This window comes from Hippocampus zosterae, chromosome 15, assembly GCF_025434085.1.
Source record: "Hippocampus zosterae strain Florida chromosome 15, ASM2543408v3, whole genome shotgun sequence".
NCBI lineage: Eukaryota > Metazoa > Chordata > Actinopteri > Syngnathiformes > Syngnathidae > Hippocampus > Hippocampus zosterae.
The window spans coordinates 7,457,164-7,480,000 of NC_067465.1; the positions used below are offsets into that span (position 1 = coordinate 7,457,164).

General features: G+C 43.4%; 2 protein-coding genes across 2 annotated transcripts; one reads left to right on the forward strand and one right to left on the reverse strand.

Annotated features, from left to right (window-relative positions):
- Positions 1–230: 230 nt before the first annotated feature.
- tesk2 (testis associated actin remodelling kinase 2) lies at positions 231–18,958 on the reverse strand. The gene is made up of 13 exons (XM_052088014.1): positions 18,541–18,958; positions 12,811–13,143; positions 10,186–10,305; positions 7,400–7,521; positions 6,232–6,280; positions 3,874–4,020; positions 3,691–3,776; positions 2,783–2,867; positions 2,625–2,708; positions 2,445–2,531; positions 2,093–2,234; positions 1,246–1,794; positions 231–1,142 (listed from the first exon to the last, which is right to left on the reverse strand). The coding sequence occupies exons 2-13, from the start codon at positions 12,931–12,933 to the stop codon at positions 886–888; spliced, it is 1,851 nt and encodes a 616-aa protein (XP_051943974.1). The 5' UTR covers positions 12,934–13,143; positions 18,541–18,958; the 3' UTR covers positions 231–885.
- A 583-nt stretch (positions 18,959–19,541) lies between these two features.
- Positions 19,542–22,684, forward strand: LOC127616443 (zinc finger protein 547). The gene is made up of 2 exons (XM_052088033.1): positions 19,542–19,958; positions 20,279–22,684. Exons 1-2 carry the CDS (start codon positions 19,688–19,690, stop codon positions 21,058–21,060), a joined length of 1,053 nt encoding a protein of 350 aa, XP_051943993.1. The 5' UTR covers positions 19,542–19,687; the 3' UTR covers positions 21,061–22,684.
- Positions 22,685–22,837: the final 153 nt, after the last annotated feature.

Here is a 22,837-nt window from a genome sequence, read left to right on the forward strand (position 1 = left end):
GAGTTTCAAAATAGGATTAGGATTTTTAACAAAGTTTGGGTGTCCAATGTGTGTCTCGAGTGAGTTAGTACGTATTTAAAAATGAAGGTTTCAAGCCAGGAGTAGGGTTTCAAGTCTGGGTTTCAAAGAAGGATAGTGCTATGGTGTCAAACCTTGGTGTGTTTCAAATTAGGGATCCAAGCTTAGACAGACATGGATCTATCAAAACACTTGCACCACGACTTTACAGGTCAGATTCAAAAAGTTTTTATTGAGACTGAAATGACACTCGGGAGGGAAGCTTTGTTATTTCAAAGCAAAATCAGTCTGCACATATTTTACACAAATATACAAAGGTAAGACTTGTTTTTTGCATTTGTTTTTTTTATACACATAAATATTACATCCTCGATTCTGCGCAACAGTGCGAAATTATTTTTTGCATAGAAAAAGATGACAGAATAGTGCATTTTAGTTCCTATGGACGCAAACTAAATAATCTCTTAATTGCTTATAGAAGATTAAAACATAACAGGACAACATGGTTGCTGGTGAATGCCTGAAACTGCATCAAGATTCAAGATTTTGAATCTAACAGAAGCATTAAGGATGTCCACTCAAGGAACAGCAAGTAAAGCCATTACGGATGGAAAGCGCATATTGTCGGAATTTGGAGGGAACGAAAGCAGCGATTTCTCCAGTTCTACCGAAGAGATCCGTTTTGGTGCAAAAACTTGATCTTCTGGTGGGGGTGGAGTTGGGGGAATGGAGGGAAACAATCAAAGTCATCCCGTAATATTAACAATAAATACAAAGAATATGATCAATAACGTTTTGAATGCGACTGGTGCGTTAGAAAATCTCATAATCCGCATTCTTCGGAATCTGAAATCCACACCGCCCCCTTCAGTCCAGAGGTGGCATGACATGCATGTGTTGGTCCTCCAACATGCTGGAGCAGTCCATGGCCTCGCCAAGGGGGATGTTCGGAGACCAGCTCTCGCCAAACACATCGTCGTCATCGGTGTCTGTCTCGTCTTCCGCCTCTGGCCCACAGTAGGGCGGGATTTCCACCACTGTGTATTTCCTGGCCCAGCTGCTCAGTGCCGCCTTGTTTCGCGCTTCAATGCCGGTCGGGCCCGCCTCAGGCCAGCAGCTGGCCGCTGAGAAAGCAGAGGCAATTGCTTATTTTTGAGACAACAATAGTGGATTTAAAAAAAAAAATCTGCAAACCCCTCCTCAAATGCTATTTTATTAATCACTCACATGTCATAGTTGAGGCCAGCGGGTGCGCCTTGCAGGGCAGCGGCCCGTTGTTGTTGTTATTGATGGCCGGGGCGGTTCCGGTGACGGCATGGTGGCGGTACAAGAACTCTGAGCGAGGCAGCTGAGGCGATACGGGCAAGGAGTGACACTGTCGTCCCGGCAGCTGCTGCCAGTAGAAGGATGCGCCGGCAGCAGCCGAGGCGTGAGGCGGCGGCCGGTTGGCGAAAGCGCTACCCGGCGGCGAGCGCAAATCGAAGACCAGCGAGAACACCGACTTGCTGGGCACGTCGTAGAACTTGATGTTGCCGCCGCACAGGTCCTCGCGTGCTGTGAACGGGTTGACCTTGTGCGCCTTGGTGGCCCGCCGCGAGGCCGGCGGGTCATAGTACGGGTCCTGCACGTTCACCTTCCTCGCGGCCTTACATGAAAAGATGTCCGACTGGCTGCGACTCAACCAGATGTTGCGGCGGGGGCGTGGAGATTTGGGCGGGATTTTGTCATCAGGAAAAATCAGCGGGTTGAGTCGCTTTAGGCCCTGAATTTTCTCCCCTTTCATTGGACACACAGGAAGTTCAAAATTAGTTCAGAATAAAACAATAGCCCCTTTTACAGAGGTCGCATAAAATAAGACGCAGAATTAATCCAAACTGAGCCAGATAATTAGATGTCAGCATCAAAAAAAAAAAAAAGAATTTTAAACCCAAATCACATGACTGCTTCAGCACTGCAGAAAACCTTCCATTTCAGTGATGTCCCGCCTCTGTAAGGGCTCCTGACAGTACCTCAGAAATCTCCCACGTCTGTATATTTTCCATGTTATGCAAGGGGTCGACCACAAGTTACAAACCTTTCGACACCACCGTCTTCTTGTCTCCCTCTCCAGCCAGTGGGGGGCACTGGAGAGCCTCCTCGCCTAATTTCAGACGCGCCAATGTGTCTTCCAGGTGTCCCACAATGTCCGGGAAGGAGGGGCGCAGGGTGGGGTCCATCTGGAAGACCAAAAGAAAAAAAAAGTAATCAGCGGAAGAAAATATAAAGTAAATCGCTTTTAAAAATAATAAAGACAGGCTGGTCACTTCAAGTTTTTGTCAGAGAACCCCAGGAGATTGAGGTCAAGGACAGGGGTCTTCAGATGAGGGGTTATTTGATTGCAAATTAAAGACGAGACCGTCTATCGGAAGGCGTCAAGAAGGACTTGCATTGCAGCAGTTGAACGCCAGCTGAAGAAAGTCGGGTGGACAGTCGCCAACCATGTGCTGGAAGGTGTGATAGTCCAAGCCAAAATTCTGCTCAATGACACAAAGAAACGTGTGTGAAATGATGCAAATGAGAAATATTTGAGCAGGCTAGCAGGCAGGTGGACTGAGTTTTACATTCACCTCTGTGCGTGGCAGGAAATCGGGGTCAGCCTGGATCCTGGCGATGATCTCACACAGGATGATGCCGTAGGAGAAGACGTCGGCCTGAAAGGAAGAAAATCATTTGGTACCGCCGGCCACGCATCTTTGACGAGGTTCCTAAGTGCGTGCACACAAACCTTCTCGTTATAAGGTTCATCTCTTAGAACCTCGGGAGCCATCCAGAAAGGAGATCCCACCACCGAAAGCTTCGCTCCTTCCGTGCTGCACAAAAAAAACAAAAAAACTATTCACAAATGAATATACAAAACAAAAACGTGTCCCAAAGTAAATCATGAAATACTGTTTTAAATAATTGATAATTAAATCAGCTCCGGTTTCCTCCCACTTTCCAAAAACATGCGTGGCAGGCTGATTGAACACTCTAAATTGTCCCTAGGTGTGAGTGTGAGTGCGAATGGTTGTTCGTTTCTGTGTGCCCTGCGATTGGCTGGCAACCGATTCAGGGTGTCCCCCGCCTACAGCCCGAAGACAGCTGGGATAGGCTCCAGCACCCCCCGCGACCCTAGTGAGGATCAAGCGGCTCGGAAGATGAATGAATGAATGATTAAATCATAATCAAACAGCTCTCTCGGTTTATTATTCACCCGCACTGATGCAATAGGAAAGTCATAGTTTCAGTAAATATTCCTATGAAAAACACTTCAAGACCATAAATATGAAACAATCCACTGAAAATCAAAAGGCATGCTGGTAATCGAGTCTGTCCTTTTAGCGCCACATGACCACTTCAAGGCAGCGTGAACACCCCCCTACCCCCTTTAGACTTAACCTCATTTTTGGGGCTGGTGTCAATTAAAGTGCCACTTGGGAGCAACAAGGCTCTTACGATTGCACAATCAAGTTAGGATTAGTGCATAACAAACTGGATTACAGCTGCTTAACGTTGTCCACCGAACCACTGCATTGGTGGAGGGTAAAAAAAAAAAAAAGAAAAAGTGCTTTTGTCTCCTACTGAGAACCGCCTCGAATATTTTGGACCCACTTGTAAAGCAACTGTAAGTGAAGGAGAAAGAGGAGCACGTACAGATTGGCGGGGATCTTCTCGGCCAACCCGAAGTCTCCCACCACCGCCGTGTAGCCGCCGCTGTCGTCGCATTTGATCAAGCAGTTCTGGCAAGAGACCACAACAAAAATCCTCACGATGATCTCCAAACTTGGAAGGCATACGTGTATGAGTTGAAGTCAGCCGCCGTGCCGGCCCGCCCACCTTGGAGGTGAGGTCTCGGTGGAAGATGCCTTTGGCGTGTAGGTAGGCCAGGCCCCCGGCCAGGTCGCTGGCCAGCTTCACTCTGGCAAGCCAGCTTAGGTGCTTGTTGCCGTCCAGGAGCTGCTCCAGATTGCCGCCGTTGATGTACTGCAAACAAACACACACAAAAAAACCCCAAAACAAAACAAACAAACAAAAAAAACCCAGAAAGAAAGATAAATAATATAAAAACACAGAACCTGATTCAAAAAATACATACACATAATTCATAAATGAGCTTAAAAAAAATGAAAAAATACTACCAAAAAAATAAATAAAAACAAAGAGAAAATAATATGGGACGAACAACACATTCATTTAAAATGGAAAATACAAAAATGTTTGAAAAATAAACGTGATTAAAAATATTTGGAAATTTCTATAAAAATATGACAAAAATACACAAATATTGGATGGAGGAAACATGAGAAATATGAGAAAAATAGTACAAAAAAAATACCATGGCGGACAATACAAAAATATTTGATGAGGATTTAATGTGACCGTTAAAATATATACAGCAGATGGCAGTTGTGACCTTTGGAAGGTTTTGACTATTGTTTGTGGAAAGAAGAAGAATAACGCAACTTCAACAGGATCTGCGCTCAACCCGACATTTGCACTCAGTATTCATTTGACAGCGGAGCCAGTTGGACGGGTGTCAGGCGAATACGAAATACCAAAGACTGCGCGGCGGACCGCGAGGTTCTGGGTCACTCAGAGAGTTCTCCCGCAGGCTCGCTGGCATGCCATCGCTTGGGTTGGCTTGACAGGAAGTGGGGTTATCGCTTCGTTGAGCGAAGGGCGTCTTTGGCTCTTTGATCCGAAAGAACTTTGCTGACCCCGCCATAAAGAGGCACTAATCCTCACGTAAAGGCGTCACGGAACGTGAGCGGTTAGCGCGGATCAAGGCTGGGATTTAGGCCAAGAGCCTGATGCTGTTAAATACTCTAACTCCGTAAGAAATGACCCTCAACTGGGATGATGACATTGCAATCTGATTGGACGCTTGCTAAGTGCTACTATCCTCTAAAGCAAAAAAATGATCAATACAAATTCCTTGGGGAATGTACAGTACGTTTGGGAAAAAATGTAATCCATGGGAAAAAAATGTGTAGTGTACTGAAAGATCAGTCACATATTGAAAATTAATCTAATGTGATGGATAACTACACAATGGTAGTTAAATATGTAATTGATGACTGATGGTATTCTAATATGGAATATTGCATATAGTATTACATTTAATTTCATAAATAGATGTAACGTATTCCTAAATTTATACTGTTATATAAATTCATTCTTCCTCTGACTTTGACATTTTTTAAACAAGGAAATGATCTGTATGCGTAAGCACATCATTTATTCCCGCTGTTATTGATTACTTAGGGAAGTTTAAATGTTATTATTCTTTTCTTAAATACAAGTTACTGTATTATATTGTGGAATTATTTTAAGCAGGTTCGAAATAAAGAGTTTAATACATTTATAAATATATCTGAAATATCTCAATTCTTGGATCACAAAAAAATATGACGACCACGCTGTTTTTAATTTTTTAAAAACTATATAAGATACAATATAGTAGAGTTAAATTTTTCTAATTGAAAACACACTGCAACTTTTTTTGTGGGTTTGAGTCCCAAGCGTGGTCAGACAGAACGAGTAATAGTTGCAAGGAAAAGGCAATAATGTATTTGGAAAATTCAAAAAATAAATCAATTTAAACCTTAATTAATTAATTATATATATATATATATATATATATATATATATATATATATATATATATATATATATATATATATATATATATATATATATATATTATATTTTAAATTTGTTGTCCATAACAAATAGAATTTTTAAAACGAGCTTATGTGATTTTGCATCTGCAGACACCAAAGCTGTTAACAGGTGGTGCTGTATACTTGAAAACCTTACTCGTCAATAAAAATTTTCAAGAAAGTCTCTTTAGGAAAAGAGAATACACCAGTGTGGAATGGGGGAAAATACTAATACTGGTGTTTGTGCCTATGAAGCCCATGCCCGGCCTCCACAGTGACTTGTTTCTCCATTTGAGGGAGCCTCGCACCCCCGGCCCTCCCGCCCCTGCCCTAAGGGCCTACTGAGGGTCAGATGACAAAAGAGCAAAACAGCATAAGGCCGCCACCCGAGTCGGGCCACACACACACGTCGGCTATTTCGTGACGCGTCTATTTCTGTTACAAATGTTTTTACCTGCCAGGGAAGTAACTAACATCCACAACCCTTTAACTATTTTCAGTCAAGCCCGGCTATAAAAATGGGTTCTCTTACCTCCGTCAAAGCATGAAGCTGACCCTCGTGCACGCACACTCCTTTGAACCTGCAGCAACGCGGCAAAAAAAAAAAAGGCAAACGTTGCGATTAGCATGTCATAAAAATATCACTTATTACATGATTATTTGACATTCACTTTTAAGGAGTGGCTGTGAAGTTAGCAGTCGGAAACAATTGGGCTCTCTCGATTCTCAATTATTAACCGAGTAAAAATAAATAAATAAATAGTAAACCAAGTTAAAAAAAATAAAGTACAAGGACCAATAACAATGAGCATATAAGCATGAAAACTAAGGAGAAAAATTCCAGAAATTCCAGCAGCAGACAAGACCAGACAAGACAAATGCCTCCTCCTGCCGGTTTGCGGTTGCAGACTTTTCTTTTGCACCTGGCCGATCAAGGTGAGGTCCACAAGCTTCTCACAAACATGCTTAAACTGGCTTCGACGATCGCATAGTCGACGCCGACACTTGGGGAGCGTTTAAGTCTCCTTCCTTGCTTGACGGAGGAAACATTGTCGCACAGTGTTAACGGCTACCTGATAAGTCTGGTCACTTGTATCGCAGGCCACCGGTGCACCATTCAAATTCGTTTTTACTTGAGATCCATTAGGTTGTGAAATATATTTTAAAACATAAAGTATCATTTAATATATTACATTTAACATTAAACATTATTAGCTTCCCAAAACCACATCATCTTAAATATACATTTTCCTTCTTTTGAAATTGATCCTTAAATTTGAATTTTCAGATCAAGTTCATGCTGCCTGCTTCTCACAGCACTCTTTTTTGGATGGTTTGATAATGTTTGTTTTGTGTGCGATCAACTTGTGAAGAAACACAATCGTAAAGGGGCTCGCTCCCGCTGCCGACAGAAAAGTTCAGCTTGTTTGGAGTAAAACAACGAGCCCCTTCATTGTCCGCTGACATCACACAGAAAGATACACCATGCTGCAGGAGGCATCCACAACAAGGACGGCTTTGTATAACAAACACATAAACGAACTTATGCATGCGTGCCCCCACCCCACCACATCCCCGCCCACATGCTACAGAATGCAGGAAAAACAACAACAACAAAACACTGGGGCAGCAAAGTTGCTGCTACTTTGTAACGTACGTTGACTTCTACAAAACTCATGTAAATAAACTAGGGAGCGCACCTGAGTATGTTGGGGTGCGAGAGGCGATTCATCAGCTGCACTTCCCTCAGCATGTTGGCTCTGTTGCTGCTGAGCTTGTTCATTTTGAGGGCCATGACTTGATCCGACGCTCGGTGCCACACCTGCCAAAGTCGTCGATTAGCCATTGATTAGCCACCGCTGGGGGGGAACACTGCACATACTTGTGATGAAGCAAGCTCAGCCATCCGACAATGGAACACACATGGATCAATTCGCCTTGATTGGGCATCATCGGGATTTTATTTTCCATCCGTCAGCCGGTTAGATAATGGTCACGTAACCCGGCGGTGCTCGTCTTGCGGTGTACACACTCTGATAGGCGTAACGCCGCATCGCGCCATTACGCAAGGCTCATGAATAAACAGTGACACTGGAGTGACAAAGCATCAGCTGGATGTCCAATGCAAGCCGTTAACTGACTGACAATACACTTCGGAAAACTTGTTTAAAGGGTGAGCTTGCTGACATGAGACACAAGGACAGGGTTGACATTTTTGGCTAATGTTAGCATTATGCTAACAGCAATATTGCAAAATCACGAGATGAAAATTGCCACGATATTTAAAGCACCACATCTGTTAAATAGGCCAGATTACTCTGTGTGGTTCCAGAACCTTCCGGTGGTTGGTTTATTAGTGCCGTTTAATTTGAATGAGGCCACCTGCGTTTAAGATCCACGTGAATCGCCAAATGAAGAGGAACCTGAGACGTTTTACTTCTTCCACAAATTCACTCGATTAAGAATGAGCATTAGTCAATAAGTGCCTCAGTCTTAAGTGTTATCATCGGAACACAGCATTGTGAACTACATGGACCATGAACATTTGAGCCTCCTCATTTTAATTCCTCACTTCATCTTATTCACTATTTTATCGCTCTGCATGTGCTTAAATGCACAACTATAACAGGGCGTGTATGCATACAGCACTTAATTCTGTTTTGTTCCTGTTGCTTTATTACTTACAGAACTTTGTGTAGCATTTCCCATGCATGAAAACAATTATATCAATAAAGGGAGGTGCGGAATGTTCATGTGGACGAAAATGGTATATACATGATCAAAATGACTTGCTTTGTCAAATAACATGGACAATGAAAACGTGTAAGAAAAAAAAGGGTTGTACTAGCGCCAATGGTTGCTATTTTATGCTATGATGTATTAATCAGCATTTTAATCTCAAGAGTGAAAACGCCATTTAGTCGATGATGCGGTTTGAGCTTCAGTTCTTAATGCGAGCATGTCTAGTTGGAAGGGGGCTTGGCTTGACAGGACAGCAGGAAGAACAGATGGCCTCTCACCAGAAGGACGCCAACCCCCCAACGTTCATCTTTTGAACACCCACTTCTGCCCCATTACTCACAGTTCAACCCCCCCCCCCCCCCCTGTTCTCCAGCTTCACCACACATATCATTACTATGGTAAGTCGCTGAGAACGCATTTCATTGGATCTACGTAATTTACTGTGGGCGTGTCCCACACACTGCTATGCTAACTATAGTGTGTGAGTAAAAGTGATTACGTTTTTTTTTCCCTCCTACATGGCTTAGAGTCCATAAGTCAATTGATAAAACAAGTCATTTTAAAAATGGATATCCTACTTTCTCCACGTTTGCCTGCATGTGTTTTCTCCAGGCACTCCGGTTTCCTAACACAAAAGCATGCACAGTTAATTGAACACGAGATTGTCCTTGGGTGTGAATGGGTGTGTGTCTGTGTGTGCCCTGCGATTGGCTGGCAACCAGCTCGGCCCATGTCTGCCCAATGTCGGCTGGGATAGGCTCCACCAGTCCACCGCCACCCGTTAGGATAAAGTGGCTCAGATAATGGATGGGTGTTCGACTTTCATAATCGTATCGAACTTTAATTGTCATTCTGGGCTAACTGCCCCTTCAAGAAACACTGTGACGTTTTCAGTGACATTACGACCAGCATTTTGTCTTTCTTCACTGGAGGCTGAAGCGGTGGACATTTGCATATATTTCCTAGGTCTGATCACGTGGTTTTCGTCACCCGAGTCAGAATCCAAGATTTTGGTTTTAAGGCTTGTGTAGGCTAAAATTAAAAATGCCATGCAACTACGTAGTTTGGGTCTGTGCATGACGTTTCTTATCCAGAAACGACACTTTTGATTTATGATCTCATTAAATGCACCCAGTGGGTGACAAGCGAGCTTGTCACCAAATAATTTACACTCATTAAACTTCTATTTGAAGCGAAGTGGTTTGGACATGTCAAACCTGTCACAAACCTGTCTGTGGTTCCCTCAACTCTTTGCCGACGCCTTTTATATCAGACGAGGCAGATATATTTAAGAGTATCTTTCAGGTTGCCTCTCCCTCCAACGAATCGATATAACATCAAACCCGCTGCTTCGCTGCTACCTATAGGGGAGCTGAGCGCAAGAGAAGAAGCGATGCGAGTGTGCCTGCTGCTACACCGCTACCAAAAAAAAAGGGGGCGGGGGGACAAAAAAAAATAACGTGTAATATAAAACTAAGCCACTATGTTGTATTTGGCAAGCTATTTGTCTCTTAACTCATTCAGTACCACCCAATTCTTGACCAAGTCTGAAAAGACGTTTAAAAACGTCTTTGGGAGTGAATGAGTTAAGTGATTGGCCTCCATATTGAGCTCAAAACGTCAGCTGTGGATGGAGGCGACCAGCGAAAACAAATGACCAGGAGCTTCATAACACAAGATTTTACACTTTGAAGAATCAGCGTAGCTGTGAAGTGATTCAATCAATCAATCAATTCGCACGCACCTTGTAGACGTCAGAGAAGAAACCGGAGCCGATCCACTCGCAGGTAAAGTCGTCGAGGCGCGTAAGGCAGGAGAAGGCACTGATGAGGGCCCGGTAGGACGAAGGGCACACTCTGCCCACCTGGAGGACAACATTACAATTCAGCAATAGTGAAGTACTTTCGTCCAAAATAGGGCCCAGAAGTTTTACTCCTTGTAATATGTCGTGGATGTCCACTGAAAAGGCATGGATCAATTAAAAAAAAAAAGTGTGGATAAAAACAAAACGGTGAATCTTTCAGAAAGTTTTTGATTTAAAGAAATCGAGAACATTTGATTAAAAGAAGAAACTAAATTTAAAAATTAAAATTTCTAAAATTAAAATCCAGAGGATTTTGGACAAGTAGTGAAAAAGTGACCGTTACAAAACAGACACACACACAAAGAATAAAAACCAGCAAAATATATTCGGAGGTACAGGTTCTTCAATGGACAGAAACGACACTATATACCACCTGTGTCAAAGTCCAGGCCCGGGGGCCAGATCTGGCCCGCCACACCATTTAATGTGGCCCATGAAAGCAAATCAAGCATGTCAAGTTCCATGATCCTTGCTAAAGTCTGAACCAAAAATTCTAATTGTCATATGTAATCCATAATAAAATATGATATTGCAAATATTTTCTCATGACCAAACCCCTCATTACATGAATGGAAACAATGTTTAATCAGGTCATTATTCTTGACTTCTGATTTTAAAACTAGTTATCTATCAATTTGTTGTGCACTGTGTATGCAATATGTGGAGGTGATTAAACATTTTTGGTTTCACAAAATTCACCATCATCAGGGGCCCCCAAGGTAAACCGTAACTTCAATGTGGCCCACAACAAATTGTTTTGACAGCCCTGCTATACACTACAGTGCCCTCCATAATTATTGGCACCCCTGGTTGAGATGTGTTTTTTAGCTTCCAATTATTTTATTTTTTTTCTAAATAATATGGGACCTTAATGGAAAAAAAGAGAAAAATCCAACCTTCAATACAAGTGCATTTATTCAGTGGGGAAAAAATCCCACATAAAGAAATAATTATTTGACATCAAATCACCTGTTCCACAATTATTGGCACCCTTAACAATTCCCAGGAAATAAATATAATTGAAGCATTTCTGTCATTTCTACAGTAGTTTACAAAGTTTACCAGAGTATGTAGGAACATTTAATTAGTAATTCATCACTTCCTGTCTCCCTGGGGTATAAATATGACGTGACACCGAGGCCATTTCTCTTATCCACTCTTAAACATGGGAAAGACAAAGGAACACAGCATACAAGTGAGGCAGATGTGCGTCGACCTTCACAGGTCAGGCAGAGGCTACAAGAAGATTGCCACTCAACTGCAGCTGCCCATATCCACTGTGAGAGGAATAATTAAGAAGTTCAAAACAACTGGAACAGTGGTAAACAAGCCTGGACGAGGAGCCAAGTTTATTTTGCCACCACGCACAGTGAGGAGGATGGTAAGAGAAATCAAAAGATCTCCAAAGCTCACTGTTACAGAATTACAACAAATGGTAGCATCCTGGGGTCACAAAGTCTCCAAATCAACCATCAGGCGCTGTCTACACGCCAACAAGCTGTTTGGGAGGCATGCACGGAGAAAACCTTTCCTCACTCACAATCATAAACGCAAGCGTCTGGAGTTCGCCAAGCGGTATTGGGGCTTCAACTGGGACCGTGTGCTTTGGTCAGATGAGACCAAGATTGAGCTTTTTGGCAACAAACACTCTAAGTGGGTCTGGCGTACCACGAAAGATGCGCATGCTGAAAAGCACCTCATACCCACTGTGAAGTATGGGGGTGGGTCAGTGATGCTGTGGGGCTGTTTCGCTTCCAAAGGCCCTGGGAACCTTGTTAGGGTGCATGGCATCATGAATGCTTTGAAATACCAGGACATTTTAAATCAAAATCTGTTGCCCTCTGCCCGAAAGCTGAAGCTGGGTCGTCACTGGGTCTTTCAGCAAGACAATGACCCTAAACATATGGCCAAATCTACACAGAAATGGTTCACCAGACACAAAATCAAGCTCCTCCCATGGCCATCTCAGTCCCCTGACCTCAACCCCATTGAGAACCTGTGGGGTGAGCTGAAGAGGAGAGTACAGAGGAGAGGACCCAGGTCTCTGGATGATTTAGAGAGATTCTGCAAAGAGGAATGGCTGAAGATCCCTCTTTCTGTCTTTTCCCATCTTGTGAAACATTATAGGAGAAGATTAGGTGCTGTTTTGTTGGCAAAAGGGGGTTGTACAAAATATTAACACCAGGGGTGCTAATAATTGTGACACACATTATTTGATGTCAAATAATTATTTCTTTATGTGGGATTTTTTCCCCACTGAATAAATGCACTTGTATTGAAGGTTGGATTTTTCTCTTTTTTTCCATTAAGGTCCCATATTATTTAGAAAAAAAATAAAATAATTGGAAGCTAAAAAACACATCTCAACCAGGGGTGCCAATACTTATGGAGGGCACTGTATATATTACAATAACTGTACCAAAGGGTGGGGGAAAAAAAATCAACATCTACTCCTTTATTTATCCAAACTCACGTTCCAGGTGCAACGTATGCTGGTAGACTGACCTGCGATGGTGGTCCAACGCCCATCTCGCACACACCTAGCCCCGCGACACCGTCTCTGTCCTCAGCGAGGCGTTCAGGTCGCGTGGGGAACGCGGCGATAGAGTTGCGTTTATTTCGGTCCATGACGACGATAATGATGATGATGATGATAATGATAAAGATGGCGACACCAGTTGGGGTAACGGGAGTCTTCTTCCGTGTTGTACCCACATGACAAGAGCACCAGATTTGTTGTCGACTTGCCGAGGTGGGCTCAGCGGCGGCCGCTCAGAGCTTGGGGGTTCCACCTTAGCGGGGGCGCTCTCACATGTCGGGCGACGAGCCGATGGAGACCTAAAATATCAATCAGGTGATGAGACGGCATTCAGGAATTATTCCAGCTACATTTCTTTTAAAAACGAATTGATTACTGCCGAGATTCACGGTTGACAATTTTATTCAAGGACTATAACGTACAATCAAATCAAAACTTCAATCGATTTTTTTTATCAATTCAATTCATATTTCACCCATCATTTTCCATGGTGCCAATTTATTAATGATATTCGTCTCATCTACAACACTGCCAAATGACTCCAAGTCTTTAAAAAAAAAGAGTATTCATTACCAAAAAAATCTAATTAATGATGCGATACCATTTGATTCAAAAAGTATCACGCGACAGTTGCATTCATTCTTAAAACAATGTCATTATTATTTTGCATGGTTCAGATTGGCACGATTGATACTGCAACGATGCTTTCTAAAAATGATTCCATTAGAATAATGTTCCATCAAGGCCCTGTAAATCATTCCGATTCATTTTCCAGAAATGTCAAGTGGACCAGTGGAGGGGCTCTCACGATCACTGATAAATACAGCTCAGAAGCATAATGGCTGAAACAGTAGGTGATTGTTTGGGGATTAGTCGAGAAATGGCTCTCAGGTGACGTGAACACCTTTGTGCCGTTCCTTTTTTTAACAACATGGACGAGAGGAGGAACTTCGCAGGGGCAAAAGGTCACCTTTATTCCTGATGCTAAATACTTCAGACTTCCTCTTTTCCAGAAACCATGATTTCATCCACAAAAACCAGACTTGGAACTAGACATTAGACAGGAATAGAATCCTTTCATCGATGTTTTTTCCACCGTTGATGAGGACTTTTTCGCACAGTCATAAAAAGCGAAATGAAATTCCCGTGGAACCATGTGAGAGCGCGATTCTTCTTTTATTGGTCACAAAGATGTAAACAGGAAAAAGGGTTTGGCGGGTGAAACGGCACAAATCAACACGGTTGACAACTTTATTAATGATATGGACAACGCGGCGGAGTCCACTGGAAGGCAGCTTGTGTCGTGGAAAGACAAGATGCTTACAACCAAAGACGTCTTTGCTAAGCTTTATCTGTTTATGACAATTTTTTTAAGTCACCATCACCCTGATTGGCTCATTTGGAGGGACGGCTATCTCACAATAGGAGATTATGAGGCCATATGAGAGGTATACCTATGATACATTTCAATATCTGTATTAAAAAAAAGTTAAATGTGATGTTCGTGATTACAATACTAATTCATCACAACTTCAATATTTTTGTGCCCCAGCAGCTCGATTGGATACAGGTTGGTAGCTTTGTTACCTCAAACGAACAGCTTCAACGTTTGCTTTGAACTTGTCTGTGCTTAGACACGACCGAGTGATGCACATCCAGGGGAGAAAACAAATTATGTGAAAGCAAACTAATCCTGCTTGCCAAAAAGAGTTCAACAGAGAGACTTTTTTTTTCTTTTTCAGAAGGCACCTACAATTTGATGTTATCGTAATGACTTTGGCAACAGTTCACTCTTCACTCAGAGGATTGTTCAAGAGAAGTCTGATATTACATATTTTTATCTTTTGTAGCTAATTGCAAAAAAAAAAAACACCTTACTAGAAGTTCATTAAAATACTTTTAGGAGACATCACTAACCCTACCTAAGCTCTTCGGAAAAGTCACTTCAACCGCCAAGACCTAACCCTAACCCGAACACTGCAGATGTCCATCTAATCCCAACAGCTAAGACCCCTTAACTCTTGACAGAAACTTCCCGAACCCCCAACCTTAACTCTTCAGAGGCATTACACTCCCCCCCCCCTGACCTTTTCAACCCTATTCCTACCTCTTCAGACACATCACGCAACTGTAACCCCCTAACCACAACTCTCCAGAGATATCACTCTAACCACCAACACGCAACCAGAACTCCCTAAACACAAACATTTTGGAGACCCAACACTAAACCTACCCCAACCCCTAAACCACAACCCTCCAGTGACATCACCCTGACCTCCAACCGTATCCCAGCTCTCACCAGTGATATCAACCTAACCACAAACCTTAATTTGACTGAAAAATGGCTGCTGAGCCTGAAGAAATGTCAAACTAACAAAATCCTGAACGCCCCAAGCCCAAGTCCCCAGCATTGATACCCAACCCCTACAGAGATGCCCACCTAACCACAAATAGTCTTCAGAAACGCCACCATACAACTCTCCAGCGGCGTCATCGTAACTGCTAACCACACTTGAACAACATCATCCTAACACTAAATTAGCCACCATCTCTCAAACTCAACTCTCAGGGGGACATCAACAGAACTCTGAATCCACCTTCCCTTACTCTTCAGAGATGTCACCCTGACCCATTAATTAGCCCTACAGCTCGAAATTTAACTCTCGAGTGAGATCACCCTAAACCCAATTCTACGGAGACATCCACCTGACCCTAACCCTGGAGAAACGTGTCATCCGAACCGCTAAGCCTAACTCTTCATTCAGTGACATCGTCTGAACCGCAAAAGAGCACCCCCCCCCCCCTCACCCAAACTCCCCAGGTACATCGTCATCCGAACCACAAGCCTCCAACTCTAACTCCTAACCAGAACTTTAAGGAGACATCACAACAAACCTAATCATCATCTACTATATCATGATAGTGAAACGCAGCCTCGGTAAGTGCACAGTATGTCCTTCGACAGCTTTTACCACAAGTCTGACCTCATGCTCATCATTCAATAATGTCATTTACATAATTCAAAAGTACTGCAAGTTCTTTCCAGCGCGCATGAACATTCATTGTTGTGTAGTTCATTCGTGCATGGCACTCTAGTTACATTAAAAATAACGCCTATCAAAGTCAAGAAACGACGCCTTATTCAAAGCAAAGCCAAGTTGTGGTGTCATAAGATCGCAACCTAAAAGCGGCGTCTGTTGTGTTCTATTAAATGTCATCACGGCCACTGAATCACTCATGAGCTCATCGTGTCCTTAAAAGGCTCTTCATCCCCTTCTTCCCTCCTTTCTCTAGTTTTCTGTCTGCTTCAAACGCCGAGACATAGTCACGGCGTGCCAAGAAAAACGCAAGTGGCCCGTGCCAGACCTCAAGCTCGGCTCTCTAATTTTACCGGCGAGAATAGCCGAGCAGGAGGCGCGCTTCTTTTGAATGCAGCCACGGCCGCCCCTGCTGCTGAGAATAGATTGCAATTACTATTCAAATTCGATCTTGATTGGAAACAGCCGGCAGCACCCCACACAAACATACCACTATCTTTATATTTGGGGGATGGGACTTCTTGTTTCCACAGGTCCCTAAAACCAGCATTCCCGTACTGCTTCACCGAAAGTGACCAAACATTTCGGTAAAAATGCACCTCAAAAGTCTCGCCAGATTCCCAAATGCCTCGAGTAAGCTTAGTTCAGCGACTATCAAAGGATTAGCATGCTTTTTTAAACATTTTTTAATAATAGGTAGGCAAAACAAAGCATGAGAAGATGACAGCGACCTTAATGAAGGTTAGCTGCTAATGCTAGACATAGGCTAACCGTTGAATGGCTAGCTTGGATTCACCACTTGTTATCAAATGTAACGTTTTGTCGACTTTCTATTTTCCTTTGCCTTGCAAGAGGCTTTTTTTCAAAGAAGGACCTGGTTGTTAAGAGAACCACGTGAGAATACGAATATGATCATGGCCGCTTACATTAGCCGCTGACGCTATCCTCTCGCCATGTAACAAGCAGTTGACTGGCTAGCTTGGTGTCGTCATTTGTTTTCAAAAGGTAGGTTTTTGTGAATTTGCCTTTTTCTTAGACATTTGGTGGCTTTTTTATTACAAGAAAAAGGTTCTGTGTGTGAAGAACGTGAAATGAAGATGATGACTGTCAAGCTCAGCTACTGGGGTTATCCACTCGCAAATAGATAGCTGTCTGCTGACTAGCTACAATTTAAAATGTGACTACGACCGCTTGTAAGGTACATAATAGATGAATTAAACATCCATTAGTGTTTTCAAAAGGGGAAATATTTGGTTTGAGCCATGTACTCCAGTTTCTTATTCTCATCACAAAATGATCGGCTTATCATTCATGTGAACGAGCGCCCTAAACTCACGTTTATTTGAACAAGAAACAGGCGCATGTTCCTTCTATATTTACTCCCTATAACTACACCCTTTGTACATATGTGGAGATCACTCACTGAAAACACCACAGGAAGCAGAGAGAAAAAAAGGGAGTGGGATTTTCTTTTTCTGTAGTGTAAAATGCGGCCTGTTGTTAGCGCAAACCAGATGGGCGTCCTAGGCGAATGGCCCAGGGGGATGGGGTTGAGTAGGCCATAGTAACACCACCCAGATGTGTCCCACTGGATTACACACTAATAGCGGCTGTCAACAATAAATTAAACACACAGTGATTGCTGGCGGGAGTTTGAGAATGGCGTCTTAGGGCCTACCCAGAGGTCAAATTTGGGAGTTTTAACTACATTTTTACACATTTTCAGGGGAGGTACCAGTTACAGTGGCAAGACAGTACAATACATTCTCGCTAGTGGTGGTAGGCTATGTTAACTTAGCTAACATTGATAAGTTATCTTGTGTTGGCGATCATGGAGGCGTTCTTGCGTTGCAACAGTTCTGCTTTGCAGCGGACACATTGCACATTACGTACTTTTGTTAAGGGTGAAATAATCCCGCACTTTGGAAATTCTCGGTTTTATACGGACTTCATCCATTGCGGCATCCTATTCAATGAATAGTGCATGCTTCTGCGATGACATTAGTCCATGTAGAAAAATGACCCCTGTAAAATTTAGATTTATCAGATTTTCGACAAAAATCCAGAGATTAATACCGTTGCAACATTAATTAATACCTTTTCTGGTGTCAAGTTATTCAATTCAAAGTTTAAAAAAGTTACCGTTGTACTTTCAGTATGTTCATATCACTTTGTACTTTTTTACTTCAAGGAGTACTTTTGCCTCCTGAGTGGGTCCTTGGAAGAAAAACAAAAAATCCTGATCCGGCTGGCCCCAAAAGGTTTGTGAAGCCCTAGTCTAAACGCCCGAGCGCAACGTTTGCAGGATACCTGAGCAAGGTGACATTCAAACGGGCGAGGAGCAGCAACTCCCGCTTATCCGATGACCATCTGGCTCCAAAGTGTAGCGATACGCGGCATAGCTGTCATTCCGCGGGGGCTCCAGCGACATTAATGAGCAGCCTCCGCGGGAGTCAGGAGACTTACTATCGAGATGCCGCAGACGGCTCAGGCTGCCAAAAGGGACTCACTGGAAAGCAATCTTATTAACTAGAGTCCCTTAGTAAACGTCTTTAGTCAGCCCTACGCGACACAAATGTGTAAGAAAGTTGTCGTTGTGTGACGCCAAACAGGAAATAAAAGTTTCAGTTTACACACTCATACCCAAAGTGAACGTACCTTTTTGGACTTGCAGAGAGGGCTTCATGCTGTATAATTTCGTAGAGACGAAAAGAGGAAAAGTGGGGCGTTTATCAAGTCAAAACGCCAACATAACTGGGAATCGGGTGCTCGACCGCTGGCTGGCTTGCTTAGCTCGTCTGTCAACAAAACTGCAGCTAGCAGAAACGTTGGCTAGCTAGCTCACCACTAAACTACAACGCCCCCCCGCCTCCCACCCGTGCCTCTCACGTTCGGTAATGACGGCGCTGCACAAATTCTCTCCCTAAAATGTTCGCTTTCCCACCAGTTGAGGCATGCTCGCTTATTTCTCCGTCCGCGGCGATAATTCAGCACGATGGTTGCCGTTTGACAGCTCCCTCAATCGTTGCTGGTGTCTTCCCCCATTCCCTCTTTCGCAGGACTACCGGCCCCGCCCACCTTTGAGTGACAAGGCTAGTCGGCGAATCGTTTTTCTAATGTTCGCTTTTGTGAACTGTCAATAATAATAATAATAATATGTATAGGTTTTACTTTTTAATGATAATGTACCCCACTGGATAAATCCTTGGTTTAAAAAAACATCCATCTATCTATCTATCTATCTATGTGACCGGTCATAGTGACACTGGTGAAGATCAGCGATACAGAAAATGGATGGATGGGACATGATTTATTAAATTAAATACAATACAAAAAAACTATTGTTTTAGAACAAATACGAAAAAGAATCAAAATACTGTAATATCAAAATTGGCGTGAAGACTGTAACTCCAACCCCACCTGGTGGATAAACCCAAAGCTTCACACTTCACACACTCGAACGAAGAATGTATCATCGAGATATCAAAAGTTTTCATCGTCACTAAGAAATGCATCTTGTAGCATACCATGACTATTTGTGTTGTGGTAATATACTGTACGTGTAAAAAAATTAACAGCTAATTAAAATTCCCATCCATAACTTTCCGCGTTGGTTATGAACGTACTTACTGTATTATGACTTCTTGCAGTCGCCGTAGAATCACGTCACATAACACGCATACTTCCTGTTGTATTACGGTACAGTCTGCAATCGCATCGTCAGAGAGGCCGCTTGTAACATAATATTCAAAAATAGAAAACTAATTTTAACAGCTCTACGTTTTAAAACAATTTTCCATCTGCCATGTCGACGCAACCGGCTCACGGCGCAGCTTTCCAGAGTAAGTTAGCCTCCATCATGGAGACGCTCGCCCAGGCGGCCGTGTTGGAGATCGCGCAGCTGTGGGAGGATGCCTTCGCTTTGGTCCACGCCGAACTCCGCCGCAGGGAGCGGGAGGTGGAAGCCCTGGAGAGGAAGCTGCTGGAGAACCAACAGCGGGATAGCAATGTGTCGCCAGCGCCGCTTGGCTCCTCCGGCGGGGATCAGTCGCCGTCAACAACAGCAACCAACGATGGTAACTAAATACAGCTAGCTTACGTTGTTTTTCTAAAGTAATGTAAATTATACGTCGTGCTCTACGTGTGTGTATCCTTCCAAATTTTGCGGAGAAGTTTCAAATTTGGCGCAATTTGAGTTCGTCACTAATTACATGAGTTAACAGTAACTGATCAACCCCGAGGAATATTACTGTTTTTGGTGCTGTAACACATTTATAACTCGTTTAAAGGGCGTGTTTTATCAGTTAATGTGGTTTTGTTTAAATATCTTTTTATATGGTCTCTCTGTATATCACAAATTTTCACCCATTGCGGGTGGCTCTGCAACACCTTTCAGCTTCTGCCACAACTTCTGAGCAGAGCATTGGAGACAAGGCAGTCCCCTCAACCAATCATGGAGCAGCACTACAACTTCAGGAGAACCCAAGCGAGCAGACCCTCAACGAAAACACAGCCGACGAGGAGTTCCCCTTCAAGCGAGAGGACGACGAAGACGACGTCATGATTGTGGAGCAGGTGATCGACTCAGAGTCTGCCGTCCCCGCTGACCGGCCCTCGGGTCACGGCGCGGACGTGACCGGTGAGGATCAGGAGAGCCGCATGTGGTCATCCGTTTCTATAGGCGACAGCGACACCACAGAGGAGGCAGACTACTTCTTGGCCACCAATTCCAAGAATGTGGATTCAGAGATTCTGCTCATTGAGAACGCCTTGGACATTCTGGATAATTCCTCTGACAGATTGCTCGCGGATGGCAGACACACTGCGTCCAGTCACTCGAGGGCTCCGGCGGCTTTAAGACAAACTCATTCCCTCGGCCAATCTAGCGAAAGGCGACAGTCCTTCCTCTCGGGGAAATTGAATCCAGACAATGGCATTTTCATATTGAACGACCCGAGGCTGGGCAAAGAAGTCGCAGGGCGGCGCGTCAAAGAAAAGTGGTTCATCTGCCCATTCTGTGGTAAGAGCTTCGACCGCGTCAGTCACCTGGAGATCCACCAGCGCATCCACACGGGTGAGAAGCCGTACACGTGCGACATGTGCGGCAAGTCTTTCTCACAGAGGAGTAACCTGCGCACGCACCAACGCACGCACAAGGAGGCCCCGGGGCCTCAGTGACCCTTCCAGACTAAGAGGAATGGCGTAACACTTGGTTTATTACAACAAAGTCAACTTTGACACCGACTTCCAACTTGCCACGGTCTTCCAACCAAACACACAACTTCCTGCTCCAGTGGACCAAAACCAAAAAAATGGAGCTAATATGCTGGAGCCTGTCAGTGGGAACTTGGTTGACTGACAAATCTGTTTACATTTTTTTCCCCCTGGACAAATATTGTTTGGCTTCACAAACTATGCTTCCTAATATCCACACAGAACAACGTAATCGTCATTTGGACTGCTCGTCACATAAGTTGTACTTTTTTTCCCTGTAAATTAGCCCTTAGTGTGGATCCGAAGCCACTAAATTGTGCTAGCAAGAAATCCTGAAAAGTGTCACTGTTACGCTAGCGTCCATTTGGTTCTTGCGAGCAGGGCTGGGCGTGTGCTGCCACATACTTCTTTTTTTAAAGTTTCTTTTTAAGTGCTGTAAAGGTCTCAACAAACCAAGCCTTTTTTTTTTACCAAGCCTGTAATACCTCTCCATGCCATCGGTGGCAGCATAGGGGTTAGTGGTAGTTACTGTTTCTCGGTCCTCTAAAAATAGCAACTGAAACTTCCAGTCCGAAAGCTGTACGACCACGGCGGCATCTACTGACTAACGCTTCTGAATTGGATGTCTATATGTGTGCGAGGCGATGTAAATATCGTGCAAAATAAGCAACTCCTGCACATGCCTTACTCCGGCTGCATTCTACATCGCTGTTTGTTTGCTTTGTTACCTTCCGACAACCAGTGTCGATTTTAACATGTTGAATCAAACGAAAACTGCCCGCCAAGGGCCCAAGCCCCACTTGGCCAACGTCAGCTTGGTCTATTGAGACCTCTAACAGAATTCTGTTCTTACACCCGCGGAAATGCAGCTCACCCATCAGTCACTGCTGGTGCCCAAAAGACAACGCTGCAGGACAGCTTTTTGGAATGTAAACGCTGCTTGGGAAAGACGACTTGTCACAAGAAATGCTGCTTGTCGTAGTGAGAAAGACAGCACTGACTCGGACAGGCCATTTAAACACACAATACATTTATGTCATGAAGTGTGCGTGTATGTGTGGGCGGGGCTTTCAATCTAATTACATTTCATGAAAGCCATTTCTTCTTATTTATATTTTATGATGCAATGCTGTTTTTCTATATTAAAAAAACATGTTAAAAAATTGTGTTGATTTGGGGGGGTTGTAACGGATTAATAGCATATCCATTCATTTCAACTGGAAAGGTTAATTTGAGAAACCGGTGTTTACAGTTTTTGAAGGATTCCTGCAAATTATAAATGATAACAAATTATTACCCTAAAATGTACACTTTGGGTGCGTTTTGGTGGCGAGGTGGCAAAGTTTGCTGCAGCGCTGCATCCAAATGTAAAAAAAAAAACAAGTGTACCAAACCTGTCCAGTCCACGCGGTTCAAATTTAGTAGCAGTCGGTAAAAGTCTCTAAGAATTTGCCTGCGATTGTCCAAAAAAGATAAGCCCTTAGAATGGCTTTTTGAACCCGAGATAGTCGACTTGCTCTGTCTTTTTGCATGTGGCTTCTGAAATCAGAGGGGTTCGCTGAGCAAAGTTTAAGCATTTATAGTAAAACATTCCCTGGAAAAAAATAGTTTTATCTACAGACAGAATTTTACAGTACAAGAGTGATTTCAAATCGATGCGGCGCTTAAATGAATAAAAACATTCACAAGTACTGTACATGATTCCAATTGTGATTGAACGCAACAAGTAGTGTAACACATA